The sequence below is a fragment of the Podarcis bocagei genome (assembly GCF_964188305.1).
Source record: "Podarcis bocagei genome assembly, chromosome: 2".
NCBI classification, from domain to species: Eukaryota; Metazoa; Chordata; class Lepidosauria; order Squamata; family Lacertidae; genus Podarcis; species Podarcis bocagei.
In genome coordinates, this window is record NC_138126.1 from 104,901,485 (window position 1) to 104,920,769 (window position 19,285).

Here is a 19,285-nt window from a genome sequence, read left to right on the forward strand (position 1 = left end):
ACCATCTCAGGCCTATTTAATTGCTCATCTTCTGACATTGTGTATGCCATCAAATGCCAGCCGTGCGCTTCAGCTCTCTATATTGGACAAACAAGCCAAACCCTATGCCAATGGATAAATGGACATAAATTTGACATCAGGAATCACAAGACAGAGAAGCCAGTAGGAGAACACTTCAGTCTCCCAGGACATTCAATACAGGATCTCAAAGCAGCTGTCTTATTGCAAAAGAATTTCAGAAACAGACTTGAAAGAGAAGTTTAAACCAAGGTTGCAGTCACCAAAACAGAATGTCTAGTTGCCATGCACACACACACACACACACACACACACACACATATACACAGAGTGGTACCTCGGGTTAAGAACTTAATTCATTCTGGAGGTCCGTTCTTAACCTGAAACTGTTCTTAACCTGAGGTACTACTTTAGCTAATGGGGCCTGCCGCGCGATTTCTGTTCTCATCCTGAGGTAAAGTTCTTAACCCGAGGTAATATTTCTGGGTTAGCGGAGTCTGTAACTGTATATATATATTTCTAACACTGGCTGATACCACTTATTTTTTTGGTATGGAGGTGTTGTCAGGTATGCTGAATCCCAGGCGTTGACACTTGAAATCCCCTGTGCCTCGCAGCAATTTAAACCTGCTGGGCTGGTTGGGGGTGGGAATGTCAACGATTCTCCACAGCCTTGCCTTCCCATCATCCAAATGCTAACATGATGGCCCTGAGAAGGAGGCTGGGGGTGGGGGCAAGATGCAGGGAAATGAAGGGCAAGTGCCCATCAGCCATACTGAATGTTGAGAGAGAGGAGTGTCTGTTAGCCCCCCAGGGGAATGGGGAGTATTATATAAAACTCAGTTACTCATAATCTGGCTCCAGCTAATCTGTGATGTTTGGCTATCTGGCACGGCATTTCCCATTTCCGAGAAGGGGCCTCGGCTTGTAGAGCCAAGTTGGGGGTGGGTGGCAAGGGAAGACAGATCCTGTTTACAATTCATTCTGCTGGTTTTCTCGTGACACTGGGTGGAGGTGGGCCATTTTTATTTTTATTTTATTTAAAGGAAAAGCAACATTCCAGGCTAAGAAGCAAATGGCAGCCAGGGGAGCTGACTACCTAATTCAAATGGCATGACTTCGCTTTCAAAGCATGACTAGGTTTCCGTCCAAGGTGCCATTTAGGCATAACGTGGCTGAGATTTTCAGTGCGTTATCACCAAGTATAGCATCTGCACACTCCTTTACATAACCTGCATAGGGTCTGCACGCACGTTTATGGCGTCTGTCACTTTAATAAACCTACATCTAGGAAAAGCAAAGCCGCTCCTGATTGAACACTCTTTCTGGTATGCGAGAAGAGATTGAGTTTGCACTTAAAAATGGACACACAGGGGAGAAAAAACTAATTTAGAGTCTGAATTCAGAGTTATCTGCTTGCTTCCGCCGTATGTGCAAGCACAGTTCCGTTGCTATTTATCAACTGCCTTCATTTGCTCCCACTAGCAAGAGGGCGGGCGGGGGGAACAGATGCGATTATTCCTCAGTTGCGTTCAGTATTTCTTGAGGCTGTACATGTTAATGCTTATGGGAAACTCTAGAGCACAACATCTGGAAGGCAAGAGCCTATGCACTGGCATCCTCCGTAAGATTCTGTACCCTGGAAGTCTAAGCATTACTACATCCTACGACGAAATGTAAGGCGTTGGCTGCAGCTGTCAGAAATGAACAGATTCCTACGCAACTGCCAGACATTTCCTTCGACTGTGCTCGACTACAATGATTACCTGTGACACCGGTGCTGTGGCCACTGCAATATTTATTCTCAAGGTTCTACGACACTGGAAATGTGCAAAGTGCAGGACATCACCTTTGCTGAGATCTGTACAATACTGATAATACTGAGAGGTGCCTCGTTCCCTGTCGGGTTGAGCTGTGTGAGAGGATTTTAAGGAACAGGCCGCCTTGAGAATCAAACCACCCTCTTTGGATGGAACCATGCAGCTAAACTCTACAGTCCCCAGAATCCATCCTCCTTATACCTTTTGCAGTGCAAGCACAGAGTGAAATTGTTGCCGCAGACTCACTAGCCAAGGAAAGGCTTCTATCTAGGTCTCTGTCTCTCACTGAATCCAGACTTTCAGAGGGGGGGAAAGGATAGACAGACAGATACATTTGGTCTCTAAAGGAGTCGGTAAGATCCGGAACACTCCGGAACAGAGGAGGAGACCCCTCAGCAAAGTTTCTACTGTCTTCCACCTGTCAGTGATTCTGTGGGTTTTCTCCCATTCCGAATCAGGACCCTCCGGCGCTTGGCTGGCAAGGGGAAACTTGCTTTCTCCACCTCTGGTTGGGCAACCCTGAGGGGGGTCTTAGCAACAGGCTGGCTCTGGCCTTTTTTGTTCATCTCATCCACAAAAGACTCCACTCCTTCAAAGCGCGTGGTCAGTTCTCCAAGCCGTTCCTTGAGGGCGTTGAATTCTAGGTACAGGTCGTTGAGGGCGTCGGAAAGTGGCTTGATCCTAGAAAGGAAAGAAGCAAGGGAAGGTGTAATACAAACAAGAGAAATTCCTCTATAGTGGGCTACAAAGCCCAAAGAAAGGAGCACTTCCACAGCAACCAATCACATACCCACCAACATTTCTCCAGTGAAAACAGGGATGTCCTATTCCATCTTCATTATCTGCGATTGGACCCGGCTGGGATTTTGTCACCACCCCCCTCCCCAGGGTGGCACCCAGGGCAGACAGCACCCACCGCACCCACCTTGCTCTGCCTCTGCACATGAGAAGTGCCGGAACTGAGTTCCAGCTGGAAAAAAAGCCCTGATAATAATATTAATTCTTCTTCTTCTGTTATTTATATCCTGCTTATGTGACTGGGTTGCCCCAGCAATTCTGGGTGGCTTCCAACATATATAAAAGCATAATAAAACATTATACATTTTAACTTCCCTATACAGTGGTACCTCGGGTTACAGATACTTCAGGTTACAGACGTTTTAGTTAAAGACTTCACTAACCCAGAAATAGTACCTCGGGTTAAGAACTTTGCTTCAGGATGAGAACAGAAATCACGCGGCGTCAGCGGCGTGGGAGGCCCCATTAGCTAAAGTGGTACCTCAGGTTAAGAACAGTTTCAGGTTAAGAACAGACCTCCAGAATGAATTAAGTTCTTAACCCGAGGTACCACTGTACAGGGAAAAACTTCCCTATACAGGGCTGCCTTCAGATGTCTTCTAAAGGTTGTATAGTTACTTGTCTCCTTGGCTTGGGGTGATTGCATAACTCCATACCCTCCAAAAATTTTCCAATGAAAACAGGGACATCCTAAGGAAACCCAGAGCATTCTGGGATCAAATCAGATGGCTTCTGTAAATCCAGGATTGTCCCTGGATAATAGGGACACTGCAATAATACTTAAGGGAGAAACACTTTGGCAAAAGTTCAGAGCTTAAGAAAGAGCAAGATCTTCCCATAATGCCAAACTGCATGCAGAGTATCTAGGCAGGGCAACCACCCAAAAACCAGCTACAAAAACCAAAGTTTACTTACAGGGGATTTCTTCACAGTATAGCACGGACTGACAGAGGCAGATGCCTCTCGTTGAGCCAATGGCTTTAGGTGAGGGAATGAGGGGCCTGTGGCTGTCCAGATTCTGATGAACTTCCAACACCCATGAACCTCAGCCAACATGGCCGACGCTCAGGGATGATGGGAGTTGTGGTCCTACAACACCTGGAGGGTAACAGCTTAAGACAGAGCCTTCACAACAGTGTCCCCCCAAACTTGGGTCTCCAGCTGTTTTTGGACTACAACTCCCATCACTGGTCCTTGCTAGATAGGGATGATGGGAGTTGTAGTCCAAAAACAGCTGGAGACCCAAGTTTGGGAGACACTGCTTTTACAACTTGTAGCCCACAAAACTGAAAACAGCCCCTTGGCCACACACTTCCAAGATTGCTGCCAAACAGGCTGCTTTATTGAGTCCCAAGTAGGCGGCCATACATGACCTGCCGAACCCAAGATGGTGACTGTACAGCAGGTTTGCACAGATCACAGCAGAAGTCCATTTTGTTGCCACCTTTACTACCCAGGCTCACCTTCCATAGTCAGGCAACACAGACTGGTGGTCAAAGAGGAGAAGATTCTTCATTTGAGACACAATAGCAAACTTCCAGTTGTCCAGAACAACAGTGAGGTTGGCACATCCCCTCATGTTTACTTTTTCAGCTGGAAGAGAGAATTGGGAGTATGAGAGAATATCATAGTAGTAATACAGTCGTACCTTGGAAGTCAAACAGAATCTGTTCCGGAAGTCCGTTCAACTTCCAAAACGTTTGGAAACCAAGATGCGGCTTCTGATTGGCTGCAGGAAGCGTTCACAAGAACGTTTGCAAACCGGAACACTCATTTCAGGTTAGCGGTGTTTGGGAGCCAAAACGTCGGAGTACCAAGATGTTTGGGATCCAAGGTATGACTGTAATAATATAGAAGAACATACACCTTTCTCTGAACTATAGCAGTTCTGCAGTTCCATTTCCTGGCTCGGAAAGGGAGGGCTCCCCCACCATTTCCATCAGACCAGAATTTGAATCATTTGTCAGACTAAATAATTGCAAACAAAAAGCGCACATATGAAATCCATCCTAAGACAGATGGAATTAGAAAAAACTTGGTTTATCAGCTGCATTTTAAAACTATGTCACCCACCTTGTTCACATCTGTTGATGGATTAAGAAGTTTATATAAAGACCAAAAATACATTCTAATACAAAACATACACAACTGAGAACATGGAAGCCTCTTTAGAAACTGAGGTGTTATTATATTCGATGTCGAGACTACATATGCCAAGAGAGGGAGGGGAATATACAGAACTGCCATTCTTTAAACATTTAATTTCAGGGAATTTGTTTCCCTAGACGTATATCCCTGGAAGTATATCCTCAAGTATATCATGGTGACAAGATATAGAGAGTGGGAATGGATTTATGGGTAAATCAGAAAATGCTCAAACAGGATTAAAGCTCTACAGGATAGGGGCAGAGGGGAAGTTTAATCTTCTGTCCACAGTTTCAAAAGCATTGCGAATGTATGCAGGGGAGATTTGGGTCTTGTGTTCAAAACCTTCACAAAAGTGGGTTTTTTATGCTGACAGTTCAGAAACCAAGCTTACTTTCTTATCTGTCCAGTGTGAGTTGTCTGGCTAGAGCCCACGTACCCTATTAGTTTTGTGTTAGCTTTGCAAAACCAAGAAGGCAGGACCTGCGCATGGATAGTAAAACCGGGAAATCTGCAGCCCCAAATGCACATTTGCAAATGGAAATGAAACAAAAGACAAAACAAGCTTAGCATGGCATCAGCCCACTCTTTGGCACCCAGCAAATCTGGAACCTTACCTTCAGATCTGTAGTCCCATTCTGACGTTGCCTGCTGCCTCTTTGGTTTGGCGGCGCAACAGATTGCCACCAAAAGCAGTAGGGAGAAGATCTGTCTCATGGTGCCTTTGCAGAGGGACAGGAGAAGGGAAAATGCATCAGAGAAGCCTCCCTTCCCCAAGTACTAGTTCCGCAACAACAGTCCCCTTTCCTCACCCCTATCGCTTTGACGGCTCCCATATGGACATTTCCCAGCCGGGATGGTCACAAGCTGTTCGTATCAAATGGAAAAGGGAAAAACAGGGGCCTCTCTGGCTCTGTAGCCATAGCAATGTCACATTCACATGTGTCCACTTATAGGTCAGATCCCGGCAAGTCTGTGTGCATCAGGCACAAAGGGAATGTGGCCCAGTGGTGTGAACCAGTGATGCAAGAATCTGGACCCAGGTTTTCCTGAGTTGTTTCCATGCCACCTTGGACAAAACATGCCAATGTTGTGTACCCACAAGTATGGCATTAAACCTTCTGCTCTTATTTGGGGGAGGAGTGAAAGGCATACCCTCCAACATTTCTCCGATGAAAATAGGGACGTCCTACCTATTTCATAAGAATAATTTTATTATTATTGCCCCAGCCACTCTGGGTGGTTTCTACCATATATAAAAACATAACAGAACATTTAAAAACACTTAAAAACCTCCCTATGCAGAGTTGCCTTCAGATGTCTTCTGAAGGTTGTATAGTTACTTATCTCTTTGGCTTGGGGGTTGCATAACTCCATACCCTCCAACATTTCTCCAATGAAAATAGGGACGTCCTAAGGAAAAGTGGTGGAGGAGACTCTTGAGAGTCTCATGGACTGCAAGAAGATCAAACCTATCCATTCTGAAGGAAATCAGCCCTGAGTGCTCACTGGAAGGACAGATCCTGAAGCTGAGGCTCCAATACTTTGGCCACCTCATGAGAAGAGAAGACTCCCTGGAAAAGACCCTGATGTTGGGAAAGATGGAGGGCACAAGGAGAAGAGGATGACAGAGGATGAGATGGTTGGACAGTGTTCTCAAAGCTACCAGCATGAGTTTGACCAAACTGCGGGAGGCAGTGGAAGACAGGAGTGCCTGGCGTGCTCTGGTCCATGGGGTCACAAAGAGTCGGACACGACTAAATGACTAAACAACAACAAAGGAAAAGCGGGACGTTCTGGGATCATATCAGAAACTGGGATGGCTTCTGTAAATCTGGGACTGTCCCTGGAAAATAGGGACACTTGGAGGGTCTGGAGCAGCCAGAAAAGCATTTGCTACATCCTTGTAGTGGAGACAGAGCTGAGAAGGTCTGGCAGCACGGGACAGGATACATACCAAACCTGCATCTACAGTAGCGACTACAGACAAGGAGCAAGGCAGAATCTCTAATCTGTAGCCTTGGGACCAGTAACAGAAGGCTCTCTTCATTTTGACCGGCCCAACAATAATTATCTGCTTAGTCAGGCTGTTTATCTGGGTTGCTCAACATGCTTTTGCTTGGTTGCTGGAAAATGTTGGCTTATCCTTTGCTTGCATCTGCTTCCTACCCGTGATCTCAAGGGTAACCCCAAACATTTTAATCCAAAACATGAAGAAACAGCAGATACTTCGCAGGGCTGGATACACTAGAATCTTCTCAGATGTTAACTCCATTCTTTCCTGTGATTTATGTGCTGACAAGCTGCTTGGATGAGAGGCTAAGAACAGCCGGTATGACAGCTCAGAAGTTTTGTGTGCTGTCTTCATCCTCGGGCCCTTGCTTGCCTCCTCTATTAATTCTCTTCCAAGACATCAGAGCCACTGCAATGAGCCCCAAGAACATACAGGAGACACTGCTGGGAACTGCGTCTGAATAGGAGGCAGAGATCTGGCACTAGCAAAGGGTACCCCAAGGGACATGGGTGGCGCTGTGGTCTAAACCACTGAGCCTAGGGCTGGCTGATCAGAAGGTTGGCGGTTCGAATCCCCGTGACGGGACGAGCCTCCGTTGCTCGCTCCCAGCTCCTGCCAACCTAGCAGTTCGAAAGCACGCCAGTGCAAGTAGATAAATAGGTGCCGCTCTGGTGGGAAGGTAAACGGCGTTTCCTTCCGCTGCTCTGGTTCGCCAGAAGCGGCTTAGTCATGCTGGCCACATGACCCGGAAGCTGTCTGCGGACAAACACCGGCTCCCTTGGCCAGTAAAGAGATGAGAGCCGCAACCCGTCGTCTGCGACTGGACTTAATGGTCAGGGGTCCCTTTACCTTTTAAAGGGTACCCCAGAAACCCGGCAACCCCTTTAGAGAACGTTCTCCCCAAGTAGCTTGAGAGCCAATAATGCTCAGAACTAGGTTTATAGACTGTAAAAAAGGAGAAACTCCTTACCTGTTGAACAGAGAATCAGAGATGGTAAATTGTGGCAGTTGCTCTTTCAAGTCCAAGGGTTTTCTTCTCTCTCTCTCTCTCTCTCTGGCCAAGGTCTGCCTCTCTTCGCCTTATAGCCAAGCTGCCCTGGAATTCTGCCAAGCCACACAGCAGTCTTCTAATTGCAAACAGATCCTTTGGGCCTATTGAGAGGCCCCCAGGCCATGGCTTGTTTCCTTCAAAAGGGGGGGGGGGAGGGAGGAAGGAGGAAGCCTACAGGACAGTGGAACAACTCCCAGAAATTGCAAAAGTACAATTCAGGACACAGACACGTGGCGGAAGAGGGTAAGAGAGCTCTCTCCTGCCCAATTGAACTGTCTTTGGTTTGTTATGGAGCTTCAGAGAAAGTTTGCAATCCAATCCCTCTGCACAAGTTGGATTTGGGAGTCCAAGGTCACTGTTGATGCTAAGGCAGAGGCAGGGAACATGTGGTCTTTGGATTCCCAACACCCATCAGCATGATCAAGGATGATGGGAGCTGGAGCCTTGTAACATTTGGGAGGACCACAGGCTCCCTGCTCTTCTGCTAAAGGGCTACAAGAAGACAACCCCTCCCAGAACTTGCTTTCTTTTGGATGGAGTGAAATATTCATCAGAAGAGGCTCTGACCTTTCTCTTAAACTTCATCTCTTTCACTTAGGGTATGATGGGTCTTCACAGGAGCTGTGGATTGGAAGTGCATATGCTCATCAATATGTGGCTTTTCTACCTGTCTCAAGTTCTCTCCAGCTCCAAGAATCCATTAACTCTCAAGTTAATGCTTTGGTGGATATTCCAGAATTCAGCTGTCATCTTGGATGCTGGTCTTCTTTACGGGACAGAAATTGCCGGCTCATTTCTGTGTCATTTCCTTTTCTGCCAAGTGACAGGTTTGAGGGCAGCAACATCGTTTATTGCTAGGGCTCTGCCCAGCATTAAGACCCTTTCCCATCTAAGAACCTAAAATCTGGACAGGGCCAGGTCACGATTTTCCTAGAAAGCTGGCACTGCAAACTGCCCAGGGCAAAAGCAGGAATCCAGTATTTTGCTGGAGGGGGGTTTACTGCATGCATGCAAACAAACAGGGAAGTTTTCTTCAAAGCCAGTTGACATGTGTACAAGGAAGGCAATTTTCGAAAGCTAATGAGCTTTGGGTGAAGGGTTCAAGTGTTGGGACACTTCATAGAAATCCAGAAAACCCATGTCTGCCTATAGAATTCTCTTTCAGCTTCATATTGAGCACCTTCCAAGTCCATATTATCTTAAAAAGGATTTCACAAGCTGGACCTAACCTTACACCCCTTTGCTAGTGCAATTTTTCAGAATTATGGCAAGTTGCCACTTGGCAAGTTGTGAACAAATTGGATGTGCAATTGTCTCCCCCCCCCCCAAAGATATTTATTAAAGTTTTTCATGGATGTGCAATTGTCCATGCTGGAGGCTGCAGGGGATCCCTACTAGTCTGTGTGTGTGTGTGTGTGTGTGTGTGTGTGTGTGTGTATTGGTCACTCTTATTTCCATTGCGTATGCTTTGAACAGTCAGAAATCCGGCTCTTTGGAATCCATTCCCTGAAAAATAAGCATTAAAGCAGCTCCCCGCTAGTACCGAATTAGCCCACTCCAACTTTCAGCCCAAACTCACTACCTCCCCTTGTAAACATTCGAAATTAAAAGTCTGACTCCTAAAAAACCATGGTCAAATGAGAGTTGAAAACCCAAGAATCCCGCAAGCCCATTGTTCCTTGCAGCCAATTAACAAAACTGTACATTGGAAGAAGTGACTCACTCATTCACCTGCTTCTGCTGTAGCCAGGACAACTGATGTTGGGCAGGATGCATGTAAGGTTCAGGATGCATGTAAGGTTCAGGAAGCTTAAGGTTCAGGAAGCTTAACAAATTCTAAGTTGCAAGTCTGAGGAATATTGAGTGTTTTACAATAAATATTGAGTGTTTTACAATAAAACAATCCCTTTTACAATTTAAAATGTTTTGCTGCCACTTTGTTGTATGGGCAGAAACAAAGCCAAAACAAGGGAGACTGGCTTGCGAAGCACTTTTAGCAAGATCCTTCTAATCTTCCCCCTCCTAGACTACTCAAGTGAGCTCTTCATCTAAAGCAGCGGTTCTCAACCTGTGGGTCCCCAGATGTTGTTGGACTACAACTCCCATCAGCTGTGGCCTTGCTAGCTAGGGGTGATGGGAGTTGTAGTTCAACAACATCTGGGGACCCACAGGTTGAGAGAGGCTGATCTAAAGCTACACTATAAACACCTAAGTGACAACTGTATGCTTTGCTTGGTAGAGCTCTGAGATGAGATACTAAAGCTTTGCCTAGTACAGTGGTACCTTGGTTGTCAAACGGCTTGGCTCCCGAACAAATCAGCTCCCAAATGCCGCAAACCCAGAAGTGAGTGTTCCGGTTTGCGAATGTTTTTCGGAAGCCGAGCATCCAACACGGCTTCTGATCGAGTGCAGGAAGCTCCTGTAGCCAATTGGAAGCGGCACCTTGGTTTTCGAACCGTTTTGGGAGTCAAACAGACTCTCGGAACGGAATGGGTTAAGTTTGACAACCAAGGTACCACTGTACTGTTTTTCTCTAGACAAAGCTTCACCATCTTCAGCAGAAGGGCTGCTGAAATGCCACATTTTGCTCCCCTCCTGCAGTTGCCAAAGTCCTTAGCAAGCATTTACGGCAGGCAAGGACTACAAGGTTTGAAGTGGGGAGCTCGGATCAGAAAGATTCTCACTGGGGCACTGCCCTGAAGAATATTCAAAGCTTTGTCTGGGGAAAGCTCTGTTAATTCAAGAGCTGCACAAGTTCAAAACGGATGGGAAGAAAAGCAAACACAAGAGGACAAGGCGGGCAAAAGAACAGACCAGGAGGCTTCCATTTCAGACGCTTTTAATATATTTTTTTATTTGCAGGGCTGTTATTCAGTCAACTCCAGTCCAAACCAAACACACACCTCTGCAACCCATAGAATGAAAAGGAATAGCAAGAGTAGCTACAGCCCGGTGAGCTCAAGGAATCTAGTCAAAACACAAACCCAGGAAAGAAGAGAGTCGCATGTCCTGTCAGCAATAACAAGGGCCAGGTGAAGTGTTGGTTCAAACACCTGACGGACAAAGCCCTAGGTATTTCCAGCCATGGAAAGGTAGAGACTGCGTCGCTCATGGCAGCTGTCTGGGAGCCAGGCCTACAGGCCCATAAAGAAAACTGGTAGCTGGGGTGGAGGCACATTTTGCTGGGGTGGGCATCTAACAAGATAAAAATTGCGGGATGCCCTCTGTCCCCATAACCCAATGGATGGCATGAATGCCTTGCTTCTCTGCTATAAAACTGATGGGAGTTGCCTGGGGGATGAACAGGCTAGTTAGGTGCAGAAATACTGCTGTGCAAGAGGAACCAAATGTGCCCTAACACTGCTGGCAGAGATGCTGGGAATTTTTGGACAATGAAAGCACATCTCTGTATGGCAATGGAGGAGCTCACACATCAAAAGACATGAGGAGCTCGAGGGCACAGCTAAAAATGTGGTTATGGGAAGAGGAGGCAGGTAAGTGTTCTGGAGGCAGGAGAATTTCCAGCGCCTCGGCTGCAATTTGCCTGGATCGCGCTGCAGCAAGACAAAGCTCCTTTCAAGATGCCGACAAACGTTCCATTTAGCTTTCCCTGCTGGGATGCTATTTAAGTCGCTAACAGGCACGAGGAAAGGTACTTGCGAGGTTTGCCTGCTCACAGCTACAAAGACCAGGAATTGGCTTTCAATGCAAAGGGATGACAGCATATGGAAATCGGGGGCAAGCAAACTGCTTGCAAACTGCCTGCCCAACCCTGAAACAGCCAGGATGATGCCGCCAAATTGCGACCCGCTTCCAGTTCGGAAAGCCAGCTGGTCCCCACTGCCCGATTTGGGCAAGAACGGCCCTCTGTTACCTAGCTCTAGCTGAGAAGCACCAGGAGACAGCTGTTTTGATAGAGCTCTTTAAATCTGTGGCCATTGTGGCTGGGCTGGACGACTGTAGAAACCCTACCAAGTTGAGAAGCGTGTTCTCTCCTCCTCTTCCTCTAGCCGAGATAGTCGGTCTGGGACTTAGCCCGGGGGGCTACAAAGCAACTGTATGTTCTGCCAGTGCAGGCCACTCAATTTGGAAGCTCTAATTAGAGGCTGGACCGAAGTGGCGCAGGCACCCAGCGATTCTGGGGCTAAATGCAAAAAGCATGTCAAGGGAGCAACATTAGGCAAGCTAGCCTGGGGACCCAATTGACCCCTTCAACACAACTGCCTTGCCTCACTGTGACTGGCTTAAGGCTGGGGGAAGCTTGTGGCATGCAAGCTGATTGGGGGCGGGGCGGGTGCAGCATGACCACACTGCCATGTGCCCACAGGGTTGCACGATGGCAGCTCCAGGGAAACATGACCACTGGCTGGCTTTCTACAATACTGAGAGCAAAGAAAAGACAAGGCAGCAGCGCCGGGCAGAGGGGCTATGCCGTATCCCTCCCCCTAAAACATCCAGTTCCACCGGCAAGCTGTCACCCGCTGGATGGCACCGAGTGCCCATGACGTGGGTCGCTCCCCGCCCCTCCCCCACCTGCCCCGACCCTCAGGGTGTGTCATCCCAGGAGGAAGAACAGTCCCCCGCCTGGCTAAGGGTTTGCCTCTGTATTTCCGCCAGTTGGTCTGTAAGGGCTGCCCCGAATGCTAAGCCGAGAGGGGGCCTAGCTACGTGGGAGGCTGCACATCTCGCAGTGATCTGTGCCCGGCTGGTTCATGAAGGTGCAGTGCTGGCAGGCCCACATGGCGGAGGTTGTGGCGTGTGTCGAACCACCCATGGCACCGTATTCTTGGAGTCCTGGAAGCTGAACTCCAACTGTGCCTAGAAAAAGGGATTAAAAAACACACACAACAAGAATCAGGAGGGGGGTTAGGAAAGCTCTGACAAAGTGGGGGAATTTTCAGCTGAACATTACAGAAAAGGGTAGTTTTCTCTAGTTTGTGCAGAGCTATATGCCAACTGGATGCAGGTGGTGCTGTGGGTTAAACCATAGAGCCTAGGACTTGCTGATCAGAAGGTCGGCGGTTCGAATCCCCGCAACGGGGTGAGCTCCCGTTGCTCAGTCCCTGCTCCTGCCAATCTAGCAGTTCAAAAGCACATCAAAGTGCAAGTAGATAAATGGGTACCGCTCCGGTGGGAAGGTAAACGGTGTTTCCGTGTGCTGCTCTGGTTCACCAGAAGCAGCTTAGTCATGCTGGCCACATGACCCGGAAGCTGTACGCCGGCTCCCTCGGCCAATAAAGCGAGATGAGCGCCACAACCCCAGAGTCGGTCACGACTGGACCTAACGGTCAGGGGTCCCTTTACCTTTACTATATGCCAACTATATTTTCTCCTCCTCTGCAAGGTCTGTACAGCTTTGAATCCCCTCATAGTATTATTTGTGAGAGACTTTATTTGCTCTCCTGCACTAGATCAAGTTCACAGAGTTGTTTATCCACAAGGATTACACGCTTGCCCGCAGACTGTTTCACAAATATTTCTTTTCTTTGGCCAGGGAGACTGCTATCCTTGCTCAAGCCCTTTCCTTCCTACTGAGATCTCCCCCCACCCCCAAGTGACTGAGGGAACTCAGACACCAAATCACAACCCTGGGTGATCTGATAACAGATAAAACCAAAGCTCTCCAGCATCTCTGCAGAGGTGCCCAAATCCTAGTATCAAAGGGAAAAGACATGACATACTGCAAAGCTGTTCAATGGTGGCCCATTGCTCAGATTTCTTCCAAGTCTGTGCAAGCTCTTCATTCCGAGTCCTGACTGCCTCCAGCAACAAGCTGATGCTATCCTGGAAGAGAGATGATGGGTCAGGTCACAGCTAATCCCATTTACCTCAAGGATACGTGGGGCTGTTCAGGAAGAATCTCTTTTCTCCAGAGCTGCCCCCACCTCCCCAAATCCACCAACCATAGTGGTAACATGACTGCTTATTTAACAATAAGGCATCCTTTCAAATAACACATCTGTAGGGCCAGACACAGCTAAGTAGTCTTGCCAGCGAACGTCCCCACATAGACCACCAATATCACAGTGGGGCTCCCCGCCCTTTCCCCATACACCCAAACTGGCTCTGGGAGAGGGTTGGAAGAGTCCCAGAAGAAGCACATGGGGCTGGGGGAGAGATGGCTGATTGTCTCATCAGGCAAGCAGAAAAGCTTGTGTTGACTGGCAGTAAAGATACACTTCAGTTTCCAACAATCTAACAGCATCCCAGTGCCATCTCAGGCGTGCTCTCTACCTCGCTTCCAGCTTAAAGGGCCAGCAACCCTATAAAACAGGGGTCAGCAAACTTTTTCAGCAGGTGGCCGGGTCCACTGTCCCTCAGACCTTGTGGGGGGGGGGGGCGGATGGACTATATTTTGAAAAAAATAAATGAACAGATTCCTATACCCCACAAATAACCCAGAGATGCATTTTAAATAAAAGGACACATTCTACTCATGTAAAAACACACTGATTCACGGACCATCCGCGGGCCAGACTTAGAAGGCAGCTGGGCTGGATCTGGCCCCCGGGCCTTAGTTTGCCTACTCATGCTATAAAACAAGAAGATGAATCGAACACAACCCTGCATGGTACGGTGCTGTATTTGGGGGAAAGGAACTGCCAGTGTGAACTCCTTCAACCAGCCAGGACAGCACCCAGAAGAACCAGACCACAGTGGCAGTGGCAGCATTGAGTTTGAATGGTGGGTTGCAGTACAGCTGCATTCTTTCATGCATTCGTTTTTCGGCAACCACAGCTTGCTACATGCAAGTGGCAAACTTGCATGGCTGTATGAAGATGACTTAGCTGAAGGGGGACATATTGTGCTCCAAACAGCAGAGGGCGCTAGAGGCCACTTCAGAGGTGCAGACTTAAGACTTCTGAGTGCGCATACTGTGCATGTCTCTCGCTACTATACATCAGCCCAATTCAGAAACTGGCAAATAACCCCAAAAGACAAAATGCAGTGAAAATGTGAAGTACCTCCCCCTTTTTATGGGCTACATGCCTATCTTGTCACCACACTTGCCCCACCTTTTTGGCACTAAATGTAAGTATTCAGGTTTTTGGGTTTTTTTAAAAATAGTAATAATAAGGGAGTAAATACATTGTTCAGTGTTTTTGTCTTGTTATCGAACACAAAGCATATCTGACTGGTCCTGCTCTCCACTTGCCTACTGGTAGACCCAGCTGTTCTGCAAATGCTGAATCATTGCAGTTCTCCATACATGGCACAGGGCTTGGTCCCCCCCCTTTTGGTGTTTACTTTTTGGGGGGGGGATGAAGAGCATTCCAGATGTTATATTCACCAGCTGCCCAGCCAATAAAAAGAGGGCGGAGGCATGGGAGGAGATGCAAACACAGGAAGTTGCTGGCCTTGGTAAGACTGGGCAACTGATCATGCAATGGTTTACTGCAGGAATTTCTGATTCAGAGAAATTAAATGAAGTGCTTCCAGTTGTCAGTGTAACATCCAAGTTGGCTCTTGTCTTGTCCAAGAACATACCAATACAAACAACACAAAGGCCAAGCTGAGACTGCCGCCCTTAAATCCCACGAGCATCTTTGCCACCAACCTTGAAGAGGCCTTCAAGAGATAGGGCAGCCTGTGGTGTCTGAGAAAAGATGCTTTGCCAAACTACCTGAAGGCGAATGTAAAGAGAAGCATGTAGCTTTCAGCAAGCAAGCAAGCAAGCAAGCAAGCAAGCAAGCAAGCAAGCAAGCAAGCAAGCAAGCTACACTGTGTGGAGTCCAGAGGTGCCCATCCCCTTAAATATACAGAACTCTCTTTGCAAGAACTCACACCGTTCACCAGAATTAACTTCCTTCTCATTACATACCCTTAAAGGCATCACTTCGTTGGTGACCAAGAAGAGGAGCAGATGGAAATCGGAGATGATGTCGAGGAACACTGAGGATGTGTTCTGGGACAAGTAAGTTGCCAGACTGTGGAAGTCCTGTAGAAATTGTAAAGAGGACAAACATTTCAGTGTTCTTAGGATTGGTTGGTATAGGCAGCACTACAGGGAATGACTGTTTTGCATGGGGAGGAGTGTGCGTTCCTGACCTCCAAACGCAGCAACGGAGCGCATGCCAGCCCACTCTGCCCTGCCTCCTTTTCTGACCATTTTCAGGTTGTGGTGATGCTTGTGTGCATGGCTGCGCATGCACTGAATGCGCCTAAAACAGCCGGTGCCTCTGCTATCTACCCCTATCTAATACGATACATTGTTTTACATTTTCCGATTTTAATTGTTTTTAACTGTTGCATCTTATCACGTTAAGTCACTCAAGAGTTTTTTCCGTTAAAAAAGTTGCAAACAAATAACAATGATAGTAATAAAAACCTGTCAGATTAATCACTCTGGTCAATGAAGCTCTACTAGGACACATTCTCAAATCAAGAGAGCAATTATTTTTATTCAGATGTAGGAATAAGGGGATGTGAAATGACACCAGATCTCTCAACAAGAGGAGTGAATAAATGGCCGATACTGTCCTAGCAAGTCAAACAAGTGCATTGGGGAAAAGACACCAAGTTCTGTAATATCCCCAACCCAACCAGAATATACCTGCAATTCCTTTCTGTACTAAGCTACTTGTTCTCTCTCTGATATGAAAACAGTCAGAAAAACAACAATGAACGGACGGAGCACCAGAGAAAGTTTAGACCATTCTTGATCTTGCTCAGTATTCTTCAAAAGCATCTGCCATTAGCTACTTGAAATAGCCACCAAGGGCAACTAGGGACAGACACACTACTTTTCACTTACATTCACTGTTTCTAACCAGAGGCTTAAACTAAGGACGTTCCATGCACAAGGCTGTACTTACAGGACCGCCTCTCCTGGTATGCCCAGCGGAGGACCTTAGCGTCCACAAATAATAATACCTTGGAGGTCCCGGGCCTCAAGGAGGTTAAACTGGCCCCAACCAGGGCCAAGGCCTTTTCAGCTTTGGCCCCAGCCTGATGGAAAACTCTATCACAGGAGACTAGGGCCCTGCGGGACTTGACATCTTTCCGCAGGGCCTGCAAGATGGAGTTGTTCCACCTGGCCTTCTGTCTGGGACCAGTTTGACCCCCCCCCCTCTATGGGACCATGTAAGTTACCTCTTTGGTCCTTTTATCGGCTCATGTGGGACCAACATGGATAGCTGGCCCTGATGCATACTTGAGGTTCCCGACCCCTATGGCTGTAAGAGTGGCTGGGGAAACTCAGCCAGATGGGCGGGGTATAAATAAAAAATTATTATTATTATTATTATTATTATTATTCATGGGCAGTCATTTAATTGTATCCTGATTCTAATTTTTAAGCTGTATATTAATTAATTAATTGTTTGATTGTGTTTTAATGTATTTGATATGTGATGTTAGCCGCCTTGAGCCCGGTCTTGGCTGAGGAGGGCGGGGTATAAATAAAAATGTACTTACTTACTTATATGTGGACCTTGCTGGCTGACAGGAGTCGCCAGGATAACTAGAATGAAAATCTGAGCTAGTCTTATTTGTTTCTAGACCCAGCAGTTCCACAGACACAAGCTCAAATTGTGTCCGCAGCAGGAACAGAAAGGGCAAGGCAGATGAGGGTGTCGTCTCTCCCAAGCGCAGCTCTTTCTTCACAGTGTTCATGCTTTTCCTTCCGCCATATACTGCAGGGGACCTTTTGCCCAAGCAGTAGTAGGCAAGAGGATAGCTGAAGGGGCACTCACCTACAAATACTTGTGTGCATTGGGGAGACCTATTACTGGGATGCAAAATGCAACATTTCTAAGGGGGAAATGAGGAATTGTGCAAGAACGTTTCTCTTACAATCATCTACGCAAGCCACGTTCTGACTTCTGATGAACATACTTCACAGTTAAGAGTACATCTTATGTGATTACGTGCAATTTCTCCCCACAGAACTGCTACTCCCACACACAAATTCAGCACAATAACCAACTGCAAATGGGAGCTTTTTAGACTACTTAGCATCTGCAGCCAACCATTGTTGTTGTTTTTTTGCACAACATCCTATGATCTTTAAACATTAAAGTCAGTTAAATTGTTTAAGGCCGCCCCCCTTCCCACCCCGGCACCCACCCCAAATATGATTTGCACATACCTGAGTTTCTCCCAGAACATCACGATTCTCAATAGGGAATGGATTTTGAGAAATAGAAAATGTGTAAACTGGATCTTTGGGGAACGTAGTAGTAATCTTAAATTTAAAAAAAGAAAAAAAGGTTGAGATGACGACTGCCTTATTTCTTGCGTTGGGTTCCATGCTTAGGCCTCAATCTAACGCCCACCTTATTTCCCAAGGAGATACTTCAGCATGCATGGCTAAACAAGCAGAGTGCAACAAGGATTTCATTTTCAAAAAGCACGGCTGATTCAGGAACATGCAAGCTTGAATTGGCTGTTCTAGAGCGGGTCCATCTTCTGATACAGAATAGGAAGGAATACTGGGCTGAAGTCTTCAGCAGTTCAAACTATCAATACCCTTCCTGAAACTGCATTTTTTTAATAATAAAATCACATCGTCTTCTGGAGGGCTTGTAAACTTTGCTAATGTGAGGTGGCTGTGATTTTTGGATCCAGCAGGGAGGAGACCATGCTTGCTTGCTCTCCCACTCATTGCCCAAGGCGGACTAATATTACAAGCTGTTATATCTGAAAGTGAAGAGCTAGCATATCCCAACTGCGATTCTATGGAGCCTTACTGATAAAGGATTTTTCAATCAGGGATCAGCAAAATTTGCAACCGAAACCAAAGTTGCAGAAATAGCTCAAGTCATTAGAGAATAACAAAAAAGCAGAACCGTAAAGAGAGGCTTCAGAAATTCGGTTTTGTCTCTTTTTTTCAGACGCCTCCTAAGTACATGTTCTGTCAATCTCCTTTCATTTTAATTATACCCCAGGTAGTCCAAACACACACACAGAGATGCCTTTGCTGCTGGGGTAATAAATATGTTTCTGGGCTGTCAATTGGAATACAAAGTTTGCAGGCTCAACACAATGGCCATCACTGTGGCATGAATCAGGCATTAAATGCCTGTATCCCAACGCTTGAGCAGCTATGTAAATACATGGACAAGGAGGAGGACCATGTTCAAGTTTCCAGCCTATATTACATGCTGCTGCAGTGAATCATACCGGTGCCTGTACTATCATATCGTCTGCTGATGAATCATCACTGTACTACTACATGCTCCCATCTGGTAGAATAGTTTCCTCACATCATTTTAATGCTAAATTCAAGCTCCGTGGCCATTTATTGCTCCTTGATACCATGCACACATATCCTTACTGCACATCAGAAAACCACCCATTTTCCAGCCAGACAGTCAAACCATGTCTGGCTCCTTCACTATAAGCAGCAGACTGCTTAATCACTCCAGTGAAAGGTACAACCGACACTAGCTAACAAGCTCCTGGTGATGTAATCACCAGCATCTCTGTGGGGTGTGT

The 19,285-nt window shown here is 46.9% G+C and overlaps 2 protein-coding genes across 2 annotated transcripts in view; both read right to left on the reverse strand.

Annotated features, from left to right (window-relative positions):
• Window positions 1–169: 169 nt before the first annotated feature.
• Window positions 170–7,969, reverse strand: LOC308579888 (uncharacterized protein). The gene is made up of 4 exons (XM_081180970.1): window positions 7,766–7,969; window positions 5,399–5,503; window positions 4,100–4,229; window positions 170–2,519 (listed from the first exon to the last, which is right to left on the reverse strand). Exons 2-4 carry the CDS (start codon window positions 5,496–5,498, stop codon window positions 2,243–2,245), a joined length of 507 nt encoding a protein of 168 aa, XP_081037096.1. The 5' UTR covers window positions 5,499–5,503; window positions 7,766–7,969; the 3' UTR covers window positions 170–2,242.
• A 2,704-nt stretch (window positions 7,970–10,673) lies between these two features.
• NPLOC4 (NPL4 homolog, ubiquitin recognition factor) overlaps window positions 10,674–19,285 on the reverse strand; it is a 52,776-nt gene continuing 44,164 nt past the window's right edge. The window contains exons 14-17 of the mRNA XM_081180880.1: window positions 17,937–18,032; window positions 15,669–15,785; window positions 13,528–13,630; window positions 10,674–12,664 (exon numbers count right to left, since the gene is read on the reverse strand). Coding sequence (XP_081037006.1) covers window positions 12,507–12,664; window positions 13,528–13,630; window positions 15,669–15,785; window positions 17,937–18,032 — 474 coding nt within the window. The 3' untranslated portion in view covers window positions 10,674–12,506. The remainder of the gene's footprint in view (window positions 12,665–13,527; window positions 13,631–15,668; window positions 15,786–17,936; window positions 18,033–19,285) is intronic.

What these genes read in the sequence shown, in the direction of transcription:
- LOC308579888 (XM_081180970.1), bottom strand. Translation starts at nt 5,498, where the DNA reads ATGAGACAGATCTTCTCCCTACTGCTTTTGGTGGCAATCTGTTGCGCC. An exon ending in ATGGGACTACAGATCTGAAG is followed by an intron (nt 4,230 to 5,398) that starts GTAAGGTTCCAG and finishes TCTCTCTTCCAG; the next exon opens with CTGAAAAAGTAAACATGAGG. An exon ending in GTGTTGCCTGACTATGGAAG is followed by an intron (nt 2,520 to 4,099) that starts GTGAGCCTGGGT and finishes TTTCCTTTCTAG; the next exon opens with GATCAAGCCACTTTCCGACG.